The sequence below is a fragment of the Hypomesus nipponensis genome, chromosome 2 (assembly GCF_054491055.1).
Source record: "Hypomesus nipponensis isolate SF chromosome 2, ASM5449105v1, whole genome shotgun sequence".
NCBI classification, from domain to species: domain Eukaryota; kingdom Metazoa; phylum Chordata; class Actinopteri; order Osmeriformes; family Osmeridae; genus Hypomesus; species Hypomesus nipponensis.
This window is the reverse complement of record NC_140362.1, coordinates 22,867,344-22,884,319: the sequence shown is the minus strand read 5'-3', so window position 1 is coordinate 22,884,319 and position 16,976 is coordinate 22,867,344. Positions and strand designations below refer to the sequence as shown.

The following is a 16,976-nucleotide window of genomic DNA, read 5'->3' as shown; positions in this document are numbered from 1 at the left end:
GGGGGAAACTAAGGACTTTTATTTCCAACTCTCTATTTTGTTCCCCTCTCTGACACACAAACACACCTAGGCCAGGACTACCAGAGCATACACACTCTCTCATTGTGTAAAGACCATTGTCATTCTGGCACACATCAGAGACATTACTCTGACAAGATGGTCTTTTCCGGAAGGTAAAGAATGGAGAGGGGGGAGGGAGAGAAACATAGAAAAGTAGGACCACCTTGGGGCAGATCTGTCATTGTGTAACAGAATACTGAACCCCACCCAAACTGATCCTCCTTACACACACACACACACACAGCCTAACCCTTCTTACCTGAAATATTCCCATCCTGTTCCTGCTTAACGAGACTATCTAAACCCTAAACCTGTCCACCTCTGTTGTGCAGAGCTACGTACCACAGAACACGTTCATCTAGGCTCATATACAAGTTGCTGGCAGTCCCTGACTCACAGAACCGTGTGTGTGTGTGTGTGTGTTTGCTGGCACAAGATTCAGAGAAGATATATCTTTAATACTGTATAACAACAGTGTCCTACAGGCAGGGCGGGGTCATACTAACAGGAGGATTCACCACATTCCCACGTCAGAACAGACAGAGAAGAAAAGCAGAACATTTGGACAAATCGATCACGTTTATTTAGGTCAAAGAGGCAAAAACAGCGAACAAACATCGTATGAAGTATCTTCAGTCACAACAAGATCAGAGCGATTACACCCTGCGCAGTAGCTCTGATCTGACCCCTGAAGACTGGACTAAGGTGCCACAGAATATATCAGGAATATAAGGGTTAGGGTTATAGGGTTAGGGTGAGGGTTATAGGGTTAGGGTTATAGGAATATAATCTGACTCTCACCTTCAACAGCAGCTTGTCTCCCTGCATGGGTTAGGGTTAGGGTGAGGGTTAGATGGTTAGGAACAGGGCCTGTCATCATTTCAGCAGTGGCTGAGCAGGTGTCTCCATCTAGTGGACACTAGTGCACACGGCAGCACTGCTGTGGGGGGGGGGGGGGCTGACTCATTCTGAGGGATCCAGGACAGTTAGGGTTAGAAGGATGATATCTTGCTGGTCTCATTATCCTAGATGGTCATTTGGGATGTTTAAAAGCTGCTGACAGCTAGAATGTTAAAATGAGACATTTAGACATAAAACCTGACATGACAATGGAAACAGATGATGTATTACAGAATGTATTCATCATGCAGAAATCAACATTCATTGTTATACATTCAGGATATTAATATGCCTGCCCGCCCGTCTGCCTGTCTATTTAACCTTGTGAATATGTATAAAGATTTCAACAGTATTGGTACAAATTATGATCTTAGTCAAATAACCCAATTAAGCAAAGTAGTTTATGCAAATATACATTGTTAATGCTAAATGCATTATGCTGATATAAATATGGATTGCAGCCAGTGAGTCCAGTTCTGCTTGGCAGGGTGAGGGGATGTCACAGAGGTCATAGGTCAGGGGTCAAGTTTTAGAGCTCTGTCATCAGGAGAGCCCTGAGAATCTTCTCCCTGTCCAGCCTCATCTCCTCCCCACTGCACACGCACACGCACACACACACACGCACACACACGCACACACGCACACACACAAGCACACGCGCACACACAGACACTCACGCACACGCGCACACACACACACGCACGCGCACAAGCACACACACAAGCACACACACACACGCACACGCACACACACACGCACACACACACACACACACACACACACACACAAGCACACGCACACACACAAGCACACGCACACACGCACACGCACACACACGCACACACACGCACACACACACATATTTATATATATTATAGATCACATAGAAGTTGTAATCTTAGTGTTCACCTGTTTGTTTGTCCTTGTGTGTGTGGTACTTGTCAGAGTGTGTGGTACTTGTCAGAATGTGTGGTACTTGTCAGAGTGTGTGTGGTACTTGTCAGAGTGTGTGTGGTACTTGTCAGAGTGTGTGTGGTACTTGTCAGAATGTGTGTGGTACTTGTCAGAGTGTGTGTGGTACTTGTCAGAATGTGTGTGGTACTTGTCAGAGTGTGTGTGGTACTTGTCAGAGTGTGTGTGGTACTTGTCAGAGTGTGTGTGGTACTTGTCAGAGTGTGTGTGGTACTTGTCAGAGTGTGTGTGGTACCTGTCAGAGTGGGCAGCAAGGTAAGGGACCAGGTGAGGGATGGAGTCATTGTAGAAGGCAGAGGAGTGGTGAGGGGGAGGAGAGGGGGAGGAGAGGGGAGGGGGAGGAGAGGGAGAGGAGAGGGAAGTGGGAGGAGAGGGGGAGGAGAAGGGAGGGGGAGGAGAGGGGGAGGGGCGGGACGGACTCCCCAGCTCCAACCCTGGCATGTCCACCTGCAACAGACACAGTGCAGCACTCCTATACTGTGCTAGCAATCCTACTGTGTGTGTGTCAGGTGTGTGTGTGTCAGTGTGTGTCAGTGTGAATGTCAGTGGTCAGGTGTGTGTGTTGTCAGGTGTGTGTGTTGTCAGGTGTGTGTGTGTGTCAGTGTGTGTCAGGTGTGTGTGTGGTCAGGTGTGTGTGTGGTCAGGTGTGTGTGTGGTCAGGTGTGTGTGTTGTCAGGTCTGTGTGTGGTCAGGTGTGTGTGTGGTCAGGTGTGTGGTCAGGTGTGTGTGTGTCAGGTGTGTGTGTGGTCAGGTGTGTGGTCAGGTGTGTGTGTGTCAGGTGTGTGTGTGGTCAGGTGTGTGTGTGTCAGGTGTGTGTGTGGTCAGGTGTGTGGTCAGGTGTGTGTGTGTCAGGTGTGTGTGTGGTCAGGTGTGTGTGTCAGGTGTGTGTGGTCAGGTGTGTGTGTGTCAGGTGTGTGTGTGTCAGGTGTGTGTGTGTCAGGTGTGTGTGTGGTCAGGTGTGTGTGTGGTCAGGTGTGTGTGTGTCAGGTGTGTGTGTGGTCAGGTGTGTGTGTGGTCAGGTGTGTGTGTGTCAGGTGTGTGTGTGGTCAGTTGATACCTGGGGATGTATCGGTGGCTGTATCTGTTTGTCCAGGGAGCTGCTCGACCCGGACTTTGCCGTTCTTTCAGACGAGATTGCCGCAAGGGCCTCTGGGAGATTATCCTCATCCTCATGGTTACTGATGACCAATCAGAAGACAGAGTTGAGTTAATTACTTATTTAAAGGGAACATTCAATGTGAGAGAGACGTGGAGTTGTACTCACAAGCTGAACTGGCGCACCAGTCTCTTCCTGCGGTTCTGTCTGTCTGCAGTCTTGATGGGCGGTCTGTCTGCAGTCTGACTGGATGAGGCTGAATCCTGAGAGGAGCTCTGATACCTGAGACAGAAGCACATCAGAACATCACACATGATGTTTCCACATACGTGCACACACTCTCAGATCCAACCCCTAAATAATCACTAGTTCCACACCCAAACCCTGAGACATATGGAGACACACAATGTAGAAGCAACACACACTCCCAGACGCGCACACACACACACAATCTCACACACACTCACCTGTCGTTGAGCGTCTGGCTGGACGTCTTCCCTCGAGGGGTAAGGGGGGCGTCCTTCACCAGGAAGGGGAGGAGGAGGAGGAGAGGGGGAGAGGGGGGAGGAGGAGAGGGGGGAGGGTTAGCTTACTGACTATTTGATCAAGTCAAATAATTGGAATTCCAGCATATTTGGTTAATGTTAATGCAATGTTCAGTTTATCCCTCTTCCTTTAAACCTAGGTTAAAGGTTTTGGTTGATTAGCCAATATTAACCCCCTACATAATTGTGTTTGTGGTTTTGCTGACTGACCCTAAACACAGCCTCCACCTGGGCCTTGAGGATGTTACACTTGAGCTGCTCAGGAAGCATGCAGGGGGGCGGCTGCAGAGACTTCTCCCACACCTGCTTCTCCTCCGCCTGAGAAAGAGAGAGAGAGAGAGAGAGAGAGAGGGAGAGAGAGGGAGAGAGAGGGAGAGAGGGAGAGGGGAGAGAGGGAGAGAGAGGGAGAGAGAGGGAGAGAGAGGGAGAGAGAGAGAGAGAGAGAGAGAGAGAGAGGAGAGAGAGGGAGAGAGAGGGAGATCCAGGATGCTGCTGCAGGTAAGGAGAGGGCAGAGTGGTGATGTTGAGACAGACTCACCTTGTTGTCGATGTTCATGTGTAGTGAGGGCCAGGGGGAGGAGTCAGACCAGGGGGAGGAGTCAGGCCAGGGGGAGGAGTCAGCATCGGACTCCAGGGCCTTCAGCAGACACCGATCCATCTCATCAACAGGAGGACCAGGAAGTCTGTGCTCTGACACACACACACACACACACACGCTAAGAACACTACAAAAAGGAAACAGTTTGCCACTGCTATATGTGTGTATGTTTGTGTGTGTGTGTGTGTGTGTATGTACTCACTGCTCATGGTGTGGGTGGGGCATAGCGTGTCCTGGCTGCCGTGATGACGGTGGGAATACGGCGTCTCATTCTCCTCAACACTGAACTGATGCTCAGAGCCACTGAGAGGGAAACTGAACACAACACACACACATGAACACACACTGTCCTCAAGACCTCCTTCCTCAGCACTACATGTGTGGGACAGGACTGACCTTGTGAAACAGCGCTGGCTAACTAGCTGTCAGACAACAACAACTCCAAGTTGTAGTTCAACTGACTAATGCTGTCAGTAAGACAAGGCTCATTCTAATGAAAGACCCAATAACAAAGGAGTTTTCCTTACTACAGAAGAGACCTGAACCTAAATGTTCCTAAATTCATCATACAGTCATACTTATTTAACCAAAGGCATTTAAATAGTTTGTTTATTGGTCCATGCAATATGGCAACAACACTAAGGCTTGCAGTGATTGGACCAAACACAGGAAACGGGAAACTTCAGCAGCATCATAAGAACAAGTCATGTAAACAGTCTGGAATGAGCTTCAGAATTCTTCAGATCTCTGGAAAGATTCAGAACCTTTAACAGAATCTTTAAAAAAAGTATTTGTCTAAAAAGAGCAACACCTGAGGCACAATAAAACAGACATAAAGATACAGCTTTAGAATGAACTTTTCCATTAATTAATTTTTGTTTTCTACTATTTGTGCAGCACTGATAAAATTCAGGAAGTAAATATTTCAGAATGATATCACGCATGAAGCAACTTGCTCCGTCACCAGATAAGATTGTTGGCAACCATGACATCATCTGTTTCCACGTAAAAGTACAAAACTTTCGTGGTACTTTTAATCACTCATTCATGCCAAGAACACACTCCAGCAAAACAGTTCATGTTGTCCCCCAGGATCAGTCATCATGAGGGACTGAGGTTTGTCCCACCAGTGATCTGACTGGGACAGAAAAGGCCTCTTGATTGTCCTCCAAGCGAAGCACACAGATTGTTTCATCTTCTCCCATCAGACTAGAAGACTTTGATACTTTCTATGAATTAACTGACAAATCACATGGAACAACAAAGCACTGAGCAGTAAAAGTGGTCCAATACACAACGAGCATGCAGCATGTAGCATGTAGCATGCATGTTCTCCACTCAGGACACGTGGTGATGCAGGGGAGGGGACAGGCGAGTGACGATGACGATGATGACGATGATGCTGTCCACTGGATCCATGAGGAGGTACTAGTGTGTCTCTCTGAAGGGGGGGGCAGGGGTCAGGGGGTCAGGGGGGCTGGTGTGAGGGCTAAAGCTCAGAGAGCAGTCATGACCTTGTCCCTGTACACCACGCTGATGGACCCTGGGGTGTAGTGGGTGGAGCCTGGGGTGTAGTGGGTGGTGCCGCTGGTTTGCTCTGGAACGGAACTGAGGAGAGCAGCAGCACCAAGGGGACTGGACATGGAACACACACATACACACACAGTAACACACACACACACACATTAACACACACACACATTAACACACAAAAGTGGTGAGGACCATGGGTGGGGTTGAGTGGATCACACAGATGCAGAGCAGTCAGGTGTGTGTGTGGGGGGGGTCTCACCTGTGAGGGGGGGGGTGTCCTGAGTGCTGCAGGTAGACGGGGGGGGTGAGGGTGCGGTGGTGGGGGGCGAGCCAGGGCTCGTGACCAATAGGTATGTTTCTCTGGTACTGAGACAGAGAGAGAGAGATGGGGGAGTGAGGGAGTAAGAGAGAGAGGGGGGAGGGGGAGAGAGAGACAGAGACAGAGAGAGAGAGAGAGAGAGAGAGAGGGGGGAGTGAAGGAGTAAGAGAGAGAGGGGGGAGGGGGAGAGACAGAGAGAGAGAGAGAGAGATAGAGAGAGAGAGAGAGAGAGAGAGGGGGGGGGAGTGAGGGAGTAAGAGAGAGAGGGGGGAGAGAGAGAGAGAGACAGAGAGAGAGAGACAGAGAGAGACAGAGAGAGAGAGAGAGAGAGAGAGAGAGAGAGAGAGAGAGAGAGAGAGACAGAGAGAGAGAGAGAGAGAGAGAGAGAGACAGAGAGAGTAAAACATTCCATAACACAAACAGTCGCTGATGAATCATTTCAACATTAGATCAATTATCCTTAAGTGAATGGTTAGGGTTTGTGTGTGACATTTCAGTGAGTATGTGTGTGGCGTGTTTGCGCATGTGAGCTAGTGCCATGTGTCGTGTATATGTGGTGTTTGTGTGTGTGTGTGTGTGTGTGTGAGGTTGAGTGTGTGAGGGAGCAGCGCACCAACAGAAGGCCAGGCTCTAACCCTGGGCTGGCCAGGGAGCTGGAACACAAGAACAACAACAACAGCTGATTAAGCCAACATTTATCTGGCCAATGATTCATTTTTCATAACCATGCAACATGTTCATTTTCTTAGCAAATGCTCCAGAACATCACATGGGCTTAGGCATGTCTCTATGCACGTTTGTGGGAGTGTGTGTGGGTGCTGAGTGCTGATAACCTACCTGATGTGTGCAGGCTTGGCTGGAGAGATGGCTGTGGACAAAGACACAGGTTAGTCTCAGGTTGTTCTGCTACATTGTAGAGAGGGGAGAGAGTCACACCCCTGTTCTCCCGCGAGGGCGTGGAGAGAGGGAGTAGGAAAGGTGTAGGGAGGGTGTAGGAACCCAGTCTCTGGGATACCAGGTGTGTAGTAGGATAAGGAGGGTGTGGGCGGTATAGAGGGTGTGGGTGGTGTGTAGGGTATAGAGGGTGTATAGGGTAAAGAGGGTGTGGAGGTTATAGAGGGTGTGGAGGGTGTGGAGGTTATAGAGGGTGTGGAGGGTGTGGAGGTTATAGAGGGTGTGGAGGTTATAGAGGGTGTGGAGGGTGTGGAGGTTATAGAGGGTGTGGAGGGTGTGGAGGGTATAGAGGGTGTGGAGGGTATAGAGGGTGTGGAGGGTATAGAGGGTGTGGAGGGTATAGAGGGTGTGGAGGGTATAGAGGGTGTGGTGTTGTGGAGGGTATAGGGGGTATAGAGGGTGTGGAGGGTACGGAGCATAAGGAAGGTGTGGGTGGTGTGGAGGTGACCCACCCTTCCCCAGAGAGTGGGTGCGGGAGGGGTATCTCTTGCTGGGTCGCCTCTCAAAGGTGCTAGCCCTCCGGAGCCTCCCTCCATGGGTGGCCTGGTACTCAGTCTTTCCACTGACAGACACCGGGAGGGGAAGAGACAGAACAAAAGAAACAAGCAAAACTGTTATTTAAAGTCTTGAAAATCCATCCCTCCTCTATAACACAGCATCTTCCTCTATAACACAGTGTGTTCCTCTATTATAATAATAATATTTATAATGCACTTTATATTAACTAAAATCTCAAAGTGCTACAGGTTAAAAGCAAGAAAGGGCAAATAAAATTTACTAAAAACAATCATGTCGACCAACAACAAAAAAAAGAACAGAAAAAATCAAGAAAAACTGAAAAAAAGTAAGTCAACAAAAGGCCCTGTTAAAAAGGTGGGTCTTTAGGCCACGTTTAAAAGCATCCACAGTCTGTGGTGTCCTCAGGTTTTAAAGGAGAGCATTCCACAGACTGGCTTGCAGCTTAGTTCTTGGTGGTTTCAGGAGATGTTTTTCAGGAGATCGGAGGGGTGAGAAGTTCTTTGAGGTGGGGGGGGGGGGGCATTACCGTGGAGACACTGATGGGTGAGGAGGGAAACTTTGTACTCAATCCTGAAAGAGACAGGAAGCCAGTGGAGTGACCTGAGGATGGGGGTGATGTGGTCATGCTTGCGCACCCTCTTCAGGATCCTGGCAGCACTATTTTGGATATATTGCAGTTTCTGGAGACTTTTGCCAGGAATCCCAATGAGGAGTGCATTGCAATAGTCCAGCCTTGAGGAGACGAAGGCATGGACAAGCTTTTCTGTATCTACCAAAGTAAGTGTGGGATGGAGTTTGGCAATATATAGGTGAAAAAATGAGGTTTTACACAGATGTTTGATGTGAGCCTCAAAAGTCAGATGGGAGTCAATTTTAACACCCAGGTTGGTGGTGAGAGTGGAATATCCTAGCCAAAAAAGTTATGCTGGTGATGATGGATGACTTGGACCTGATGAGGGTCCGTTTAAAATGGCTTCAGTCTTGTAGCAGTTTATTTGCTTCATCAATGCCTTAATCTCCTCCAGGCAAGTGGTCAGGGTGGATGATAGCAAGGCTGCAGAGGAGGTTTAGTTTGTCCTGAGGTACAGTTGAGTGTCATCAGCGTAGCAATGGAATGAAATTCCATGCCGGCCGATGACATGGCCAAGGGGGAGCATGTAGAGAATGAACAGGATGGGGCCGAGCACAGAGCCTTGAGGGACACCACGCATGTAGAGAATGAACAGGATGGGGCCGAGCACAGAGCCTTGAGGGACACCACGCATGTAGAGAATGAACAGGATGGGGCCGAGCACAGAGCCTTGAGGGACACCACGCATGTAGAGAATGAACAGGATGGGGCCGAGCACAGAGCCTTGAGGGACACCACGCATGTAGAGAATGAACAGGATGGGGCCGAGCACAGAGCCTTGAGGGACACCACAGGTGACGTTGTGTGTCAGGGATTTCGCCTCTCCCAAGGCGACATACTCAGTTCTCCAGGTGAGGTAAGATAAAAAAAACAGTTTTGGACAGAGTCAGAGAGACCGATGGTGGAATGAGGATGCTGTGGTCCACAGTGTCAAACTCTGCAGTCAAATCCAAGGAGGATGAGCAGAGATGGTGAGCCAGCACCTGCTGTCATCAGTAGGTCACTCGTGAACCAGACCAGAGCTGTTTCTGTGCTGTGGCTGGGGCTAAAGCCAGACTGACATTTTTCAAACAGGTTGTTTAGTTTGAGATGTTCTTGAAGTTGTGCAGCAACTACTTTTTCCAACACATTGGAAAGGAATGGAAGGTTGGAGATGGGCCTGTAGTTGGCAAACATTTCTGGTTCTAAGGTGGCTTTTTTGAGTAGTGGTCTGATGACAGCAGTTTTCAGTGTAGATGGAACATGGCCAGACAGGAGTGAGTGATTGATGACCTTTGTGATCAGGGGGCTTATGGCATGGAGATTCCTCTGTAACACGGCGTGTTCCTCTGTAACACGGCGTGTTCCTCTGTAACACGGCGTGTTCCTCTGTAACACAACGTCACGCTGGACCTCCAAGCAGGCAGCAGATCCCTTCAAGTGTGCTTGTGAGAGACCTGTTTGTAATGTAAACAAACATGGAGACCGATCCTCGTCGTCATAGGAACAGATCAGCGTAACCATAGACACACCGTAACCATAGATACGGAGGCTCTGTCTTCCACAAACACACTATTACAGCACCCCCCCCTCCCCTCCAATACACACTATGCCCCTCAGACACACTCCTGCAGATCAGGAGTGAACTGGACGGTGATGCAGGACAGGGGCCACTAAGGCAGGCTGACTACTTCCTGGCCACGCCCCGGGACTTCCTGTCATCCTACCTGAATCTGAAGCGAGAGCCCAGGCGGCTGAAGTCACTGCGGCTGGCCTTCTCCGTGGTTGGTTGGCGGAGGCGGAAGAAGGCGTGGCTCTCCACGGCACACTTCCACAGGTGCTTACAGCTCTTGGAACTGGCCAACTGGAACATGAAGGTGTGCTCCTGCTCCCGCCCCTGCACACAGGACACGCCCCCTCTGCTACAGACCAGGAAGTACTGTATGTGTGTGTGTTTAGATTTGAACAAGCCGCTTACCTCATCGTCGTCCTCCACCACTACCAGAGTCAGTCGACTCTTCTTGAAGTCCAACTGGGTGATCTTAGGCCTAACACACATACACACAGACACACACACACAGACACACACACACAGACACACACACACACAGACACACACACAGACACACACACACACACTTACACACTGTCCATAGCCTGAGGGAGAATCAAGCATGTGAATGTAAGGGTGTGTGAGTCATGTTTACCAGAAGAAGAGACCGATCTTGGTGGAGCCCTCAAACACTAGAATACCAGTAGGGGTCAGACCAAGAGCATACTCCCCACCATCTCTGCCCTGTGGGGAAACACACACACACAGTCAGACCCTCAACACACACACACACAGTCAGACCCCCAACACACACACACACACACATACCTTGACAAAGTGCATGTCGACTCCGTACAGCTCCAGCCACTTACACTTGTTCAGGAAGCTGATCTCTGCCTGAGTGGGGCTCTTCCCCCTAAGGTAGCACACACACAGCCACAATACAAACACACACGTAGATCATTCATATACACATATGGAATACTTACACACATACAGTATACATACATTAATTTACACACATAGATAATTCATAAAAATGCATATGATATATACACACACATTCCCAAACAAAATGTATAAACACTTTTTCACTATATAATCAATGTACTGTCATAGCATAGTACTGAGGTCATAGCACGACTGCTAGAGTAGTCATTGCCAACCTTTGACCCTGAGTGGCCCTATATGTGTGTGTGTGTGTGTGTTCAGTGAGAGTGTGTGTGTGTTCAGTGAGAGTGTGTGTGTGTTCAGTGAGAGTGTGTGTGTGTTCAGTGAGAGTGTGTGTGTGATCAGTGAGTGTGTGTGTGTGTGTGTGTGGGCTCAGTAAGCATATGCTGGTGTAATCTCATCTGTGAGCAGAGCGATCAGATGCCCACTGGGTTAAAGAATGCCCGGATTTAATCAAGACGCTCATGAAATAATCCCTTAATCTGACATGAGGAAGGATGGAGAGATGGAAGGATGGAGGGAGAGAGGGAGGGAGCTAAACTGGAAGGGTGGAAGGATATAGAAGTTAGAGAAGTCGTAATCTGCACTGGAAAACATTAGGGCTTTATGTTTATAGTTATGAGGGTCTCCTCTCCCAGAGATCCATAACAGCTTTCAAACACTGAAAATGTCAATCTAACCCTTTATGCAGAAACAGAAAGACTGGAGGGTAGTGTGTCCTCCTGTGCAAGTCTGCTAGCAGCTAGGAGCTAGGAACTAGGAACTAGGAGCTAGGATCTAGGAGCTAGCAGAAGTCTTGGCCAGGTGGTGCATTCAAGGACTTCCTGGTTCACTCACCTCAGCTCCGCCCACTGGTTAAAGATGTCTGCCTCCATGGATTCACTCTGTTTGGGTGTGAAGCGAAACTCTGACACCAGCTCTGGAGAATGTTCCAGAGGGTCACAGTCTCCAAGCTCACCTGCACCAGACAACATTCAGGTTCAATTATGCTTTTGGTACTGTATTGTAATTACTGATGGTAACATTTTTTAATAAGAAAGTCAACGTACTCTGCAGGCAAAAAGCCCCAAGCTCGACTGAGACATCGTAAGGGCATTTCAACCTGAGGGGAGAGATGGGAGGTTACATGGAGAGACTTTTCTCACACTCGTACCTACTTCTTCCCAAGATGGTCTTGTACTCATGCTTACATGTGTCAGGGAGGTGTGTGTATGTGTGTATGTCAAGTAGGTGTGTGAGTATGTGAATGTGTGTGTGTGTGTGTGTGTCAGGGAGGTGTGTGAGTATGTAAATGTGTGAGTGTGTGTGTCAGGGAGGTGTGTGAGTGTGTGTGTGTGTGTGTGTCAGGGAGGAGAAGAGGTCTTCCTTCAAATGAGCCCTCCACAGTTCTGATGTTGACCTTCATTGTAGAGCCACTCAGGGGATCACTGGCCCAGATCTAGAAGGGCTCAACACGCCAACACTATGTATGGTTATGAGGTGTAGTACACGTGTGTGTGTGTGTGTGGTCTGTGTGGTCTGTGTGTGTGTGTGTGGTCTGTGTGTTTGTGTGGTCTGTTTTTGTGTGTGGTCTGTGTGTGTGTGTGGTCTGTGTGTGTGTGTGTGTGTGTGTGGTCTGTGTGTGTGTGGTCTGTGTGTGTGTGGTCTGTGTGTGTGTGTGGTCTGTGTGTGTGTGGTCTGTGTGTGTGTGGGAAAACATATAGAGAAGTTAGGATCTGCTTACTTGCCAGACAGAATGTCTTGTCGAAGCTGAAGCACAAACAGGTACCTGAAACACACATGACAGAAACACCTTAAGAGACTGAAGAAACACTTAAGACACACACAAGGAGAACAGAAACACTAAAAACTCCCTGAACCACTGTCTCACTCCTCACCCCTCTCTGCATATTGAGCCTTGATTAGTCTCCCCCTCTGGACTAAAGTAATTAGTCCAGTAGAGGAAGGGGGATGGGAGGGAGGGAGACTAGAATATGTGGTATAGAAGTGGTTTTACCTGGTGAATTCCTCGTGGAGATTGTTTGGCTCTGAAGAGTAAAACTTGACCCTGAAGAACAACCTGTATGGAGGGCCACCTAGAATACAGAGAGAGAGAGAGAGAGAGAGAGAGAGAGAGAGAGAGAGAGAGAGAGAGAGAGAGAGAGAGACAGAGAGAGAGGGGTAGTGTAAGTAATTCTCATGTACTGTAAAGAGCATTACAACTAATCATAACTGAAAATTAGCATAAATGAAGCTACATCAACAGCAGCTACTGTCTCTTGTTCCAATGTGCTACAGCACATACTGCTAGCACCATCCATTCTCTCACTTCCTCAAGTGGGCGTGTCCAGTGTAAACATGGGCGTCGGCTTACGGCACATGCTAATCACCTTGTCAACAGTTGCTAATGAGCCACCTGCCCTCCTCCCCCCACCCCCCCTCCACACACACACACACACACACTTACCTTTGATTTGTTTATAGATGGGCTTACTCATATCCATCCAGTGCTAAAAACATCCAGAAGATGAGAGGTGAGAAACACAAAGAGAGCAGAGAGCAGCTGAATGTAACGCAGACCAGCATGTAGGACCAGCTGCATAACCACTACCATGCTGTGTGTGTGTGTGTGTGGGGGGGTAGTGTGTGTGTGTGTGTGGGGGGGGGGGTGTGTGGGGGTGTGTGTGTGTGTGGGGGGGGATTCACTGTGTACTCACTGAGACTTGTTCTGGGTCCATGAACTGCAGTCCAAAGTAATCAGCCTCAAGCAGGTCCAGATGATACATGATTTGGTCAAACAGATCCTGACCTTTCGACCTTTTCTGAACAAAAGAAACAGATTTTGTTCTCTCACTCTCACCCCTTTCCTGGTTGGAAAGGGCCTGCCATTGAAACCCACACACTTTAGATGAGATGATTTGATGTATTAGGGGTTGAAGTTGCTAATGTGTTGCAGATGGCAGGTCAGTGATCAACAACACACTATCAGCACAGGGAGAGAGACAAAGCAAAGGTACAGGCTTGACTATAAATAGAGCTAGTGTCTGTATCTGGAGCAGTGAGAGAGAGAGAGAGAGAGAGAGAGAGAGAGAGAGAGAGAGAGAGAGAGAGAGAGAGAGAGAGAGAGAGAGAGAGAGAGAGAGAGAGAGAGAGAGAGCGAGCGAGCGAGACAGAGAGACAGAGAGAGAGAGAGAGAGAGAGAGAGAGAGAGAGAGAGAGAGAGGGGCTAGGACCTGCATCTGGGGCAGGGACTAACTCAAGGGGAGTTATCCTTTGTCGAACATATGAAAAATGACTGTAGCCTAGCCTGTGTCCTTGAGCTGCACACAGTCTGAACTACTGTCAGTCTGCACCCTGAACTACTGTCAGTCTGCACCCTGAACTACTGTCAGTCTGCACCCTGAAATACTGTCAGTCTGCACCCTGAACTACTGTCAGTCTGCACCCTGAACTACTGTCAGTCTGCACCCTGAAATACTGTCAGTCTGCACCCTGAACTACTGTCAGTCTGCACCCTGAAATACTGTCAGTCTGCAGCCTGAACTACTGTCAGTCGGCACCCTGAAATACTGTCAGTCTGCAGCCTGAACTACTGTCAGTCTGAACCCTGAACTACTGTCAGGCTCCACTCTCTATGAGGATGTGTTCCACGTAGGCCTGAATATAATCTCTCTCTCTGAATGCGTGCGTGTTTGTTGGGACAAGTGGGACAGAGAGGTGGCTATCTTGTACTTTGGTCCCTGATAACCGGTCTGAACCTGCCCACACGTTAGAGTGTGTGCATGTGAGTGTGTGTGTGTGTGTGTGTGTGTGTGTGTGTGTATAGGTACAACCTCAGGTGTGGCTTGAGGTAGTGAGGTTAACCACTACTAAGCTATAGGTCTACCCTTGGACCTGAGCCAATGAAAAGGCCAGGATTAATCGGATGCCATATTGATATTTCTTCCCAGCTTGTCCCTCAGCGCCCCCCCCCCCCCGCTGTGTAGCCAGAGTGGCTGTACTGTAGCAAGGTCTCCAACAACACTTATGGACGACGCTCCGGGGACATCCTCATTCCAGTCAGCTGCTTCCATACCTCCGGGATCCTGCTTGTACAGACTTGTTCACAGCAGCAGACGCTGTTAGCAAGCCTGAATGCACACTCCACGTATGTGGAAGTGTCATTGGCTGAGAGGTCCATGGCTGTGAGTCATGTTGATCAGCCTGTTCTGGTTGGTTACATCAGACATGTTTTAGAGAATAGATCGCAGCCTTGCCAGGAGAAAGCTGAGCTAAGGACAGCTTCACTATCAGCTGGAGAGAACACAACAACAAAGGTGTGTGTGTGTTGTGAGACAGGCGGCTGACTGACACTGCCTGGTGACACATACCGTGCCTCTGTGACAAAACACACATGACCTTCAGCAGCAAGACTGTCTGATGATGTGACGTTCAGACATGCCCACGCTCGTTAACCCAACACTACACACTACACTCTACACACTACACACACTGACACTGTGGGGTGAAAGGGGGGGGGGTAAGAGATGGAGAGAAATAGAAAGAGAGAAACTGAAAAAGAGAAAGAGAGAGTTGGTCTTTTTGAGGCAGCCTCACAGTACTCAAGAGTGGGTTAGTAATGTGATGAATGTGATGACCACAACACCATCTGTAGCTTTACCTTTCACAGTACCAGACACATACACATACACACACGATGATATCCCGCTAAAACTGATTCTTAAGTTGATGGCGCGCAATCCTTCAATATTAACAGAATGCGGTATTGAATAAGGTTGCCTTAGCTCTCTGTCACGCTACGAACAACCCTGCTTAACTAGGGTTAGGCTTGCTGTACAGCTGCACCTACATTGTACAGCAGTCTGTCTCCACTCACCGGCAGATCTACGTTAACGTCCGAGCCATCCAGCAGTAACACGCGACAGGTGATGGGGGTCCGCGCGGAGCCAGCTGCTGGGATGTGTACGGCCGCTCCCCCGGAAACCACGGCGGGCGCGTGGACGACCTGCTGCTGATGCGCGCGGAGCTCGGGGTTCCCTGACATCCCTCGCCCTCCTCCCCCTTTACCGTCCCGTTCATCCCGGTCAGCCGTCGGAAACCGTCTACGAGAGCGTCGGCTGAATGTCCGACGCAGAAATCCCATCATCTTCCTGCTCTTTCTCCACAGCGCGAGCTCCGTGACGAGGAAGGGAAGGCTTACGCCAGAATCCAGCAGGACCGTGTGTGAGTTACCGGGTCCCGCTGAAATCAACCCCGGAGCGAGGAGTCAATCACGCGGGAGAAAGGAATTTCGGGCTGCCGTTGAATCCTTGGAGCTTGGATGACGGCAGCAGAGAATCTTCAGTCGCATAATAAACTATCAGACATTTGTCATTTCAGGCACTACCACACACAACTAAAAAAATCTACCAGTTGATTTTCTAATTCAATCGGTGTTGCGAAAGTAAAAAGCCTCCTCACTCCTAGAGCCAGCCCCTCCGGTGCACCTGCCGCTGCCCGGCTGTTGCACCGATTCTGAAATCCTAGGCAGATCTCGCGCTCACAATGGGCTCCGCTAATCTTCCTGACCGGGGTCTGAGGACAGATCACTGTCCACCGGAAAACATGTCCAGACTTCCGTACTGTAATTAATGCATCTCCTCACCGGGAACCGAAACTGGTACACCTCACAGGTAAAAGTCAACCAGTGAAACTGGACAAACAGCATGCTCTGCGCCTGCGTAAACAAAGGCAGAAGAAACTTTTTTTCCGCCCACGACGACCTGAGACCAGCGCAGCGCCACCTGCCGGTCACGTCACCGTGGCCAAAGGCCATGAGAAAAACACTACTGAATAGTTGCATTTTCAACATCAAATCCTTCAGATGGCAGCTGTTCCACACCAGATGAATAAACATACATTCAGACAGGTATTTTATTATACTTTTAATAGATTTGTGACTTTTGGTTTAATTGAATGTCAAGATATCGACTAGTCTTATCAACAATTCCCAGACAAATAAAAGCAGACAAGCCAAGAACTAAATATATATATTTATATATGTATATCAAAATCTGTATGTTTATTCAGTGTTTCAATAATTTAGGAATAGTTGTGGTACCATGAGTTAGTGTGCTGTGACAGAAACTCTGTCACTGCCTTGTCCTACTGAAGACTGCCTGCCTACAGGCTCCTCATCCACAACACCTGACATGGAGGTACATCTCCCAGATACAGCTGTACATGCCTACATTAGTGTCACACTGAGTGGTTCGTCCATCATGGCAACTGATATAACACTGGGCGTCCAGCCCTCCTCCCTCTTCCCCTCCCCCCTCCGGCCCTCCCCCCTCCGGCCCCCCTCCGGCCCTCCTCCCTCCCCCCTCCGGCCCTCCGGCCCTCCCCCCTC

At 49.2% G+C, this 16,976-nt stretch overlaps 1 protein-coding gene across 1 annotated transcript; it reads right to left on the bottom strand.

Annotated features, from left to right (window-relative positions):
- Window positions 1-620: 620 nt before the first annotated feature.
- On the bottom strand, window positions 621-16,294 carry epb41l4b (erythrocyte membrane protein band 4.1 like 4B). Its single transcript, XM_084669084.1, has 23 exons — window positions 15,465-16,294; window positions 13,306-13,410; window positions 13,056-13,098; window positions 12,606-12,684; window positions 12,333-12,377; window positions 11,659-11,711; window positions 11,447-11,567; window positions 10,487-10,574; window positions 10,314-10,402; window positions 10,085-10,154; window positions 9,834-10,003; window positions 7,430-7,539; window positions 6,861-6,891; window positions 6,637-6,676; window positions 5,964-6,070; window positions 4,374-4,486; window positions 4,112-4,263; window positions 3,784-3,891; window positions 3,496-3,548; window positions 3,197-3,310; window positions 2,990-3,110; window positions 2,168-2,379; window positions 621-1,553 (listed from the first exon to the last, which is right to left on the bottom strand). The coding sequence occupies exons 1-23, from the start codon at window positions 15,732-15,734 to the stop codon at window positions 1,490-1,492; spliced, it is 2,358 nt and encodes a 785-aa protein (XP_084525210.1). The 5' UTR covers window positions 15,735-16,294; the 3' UTR covers window positions 621-1,489.
- Between the last annotated feature and the right edge of the window lie 682 nt (window positions 16,295-16,976).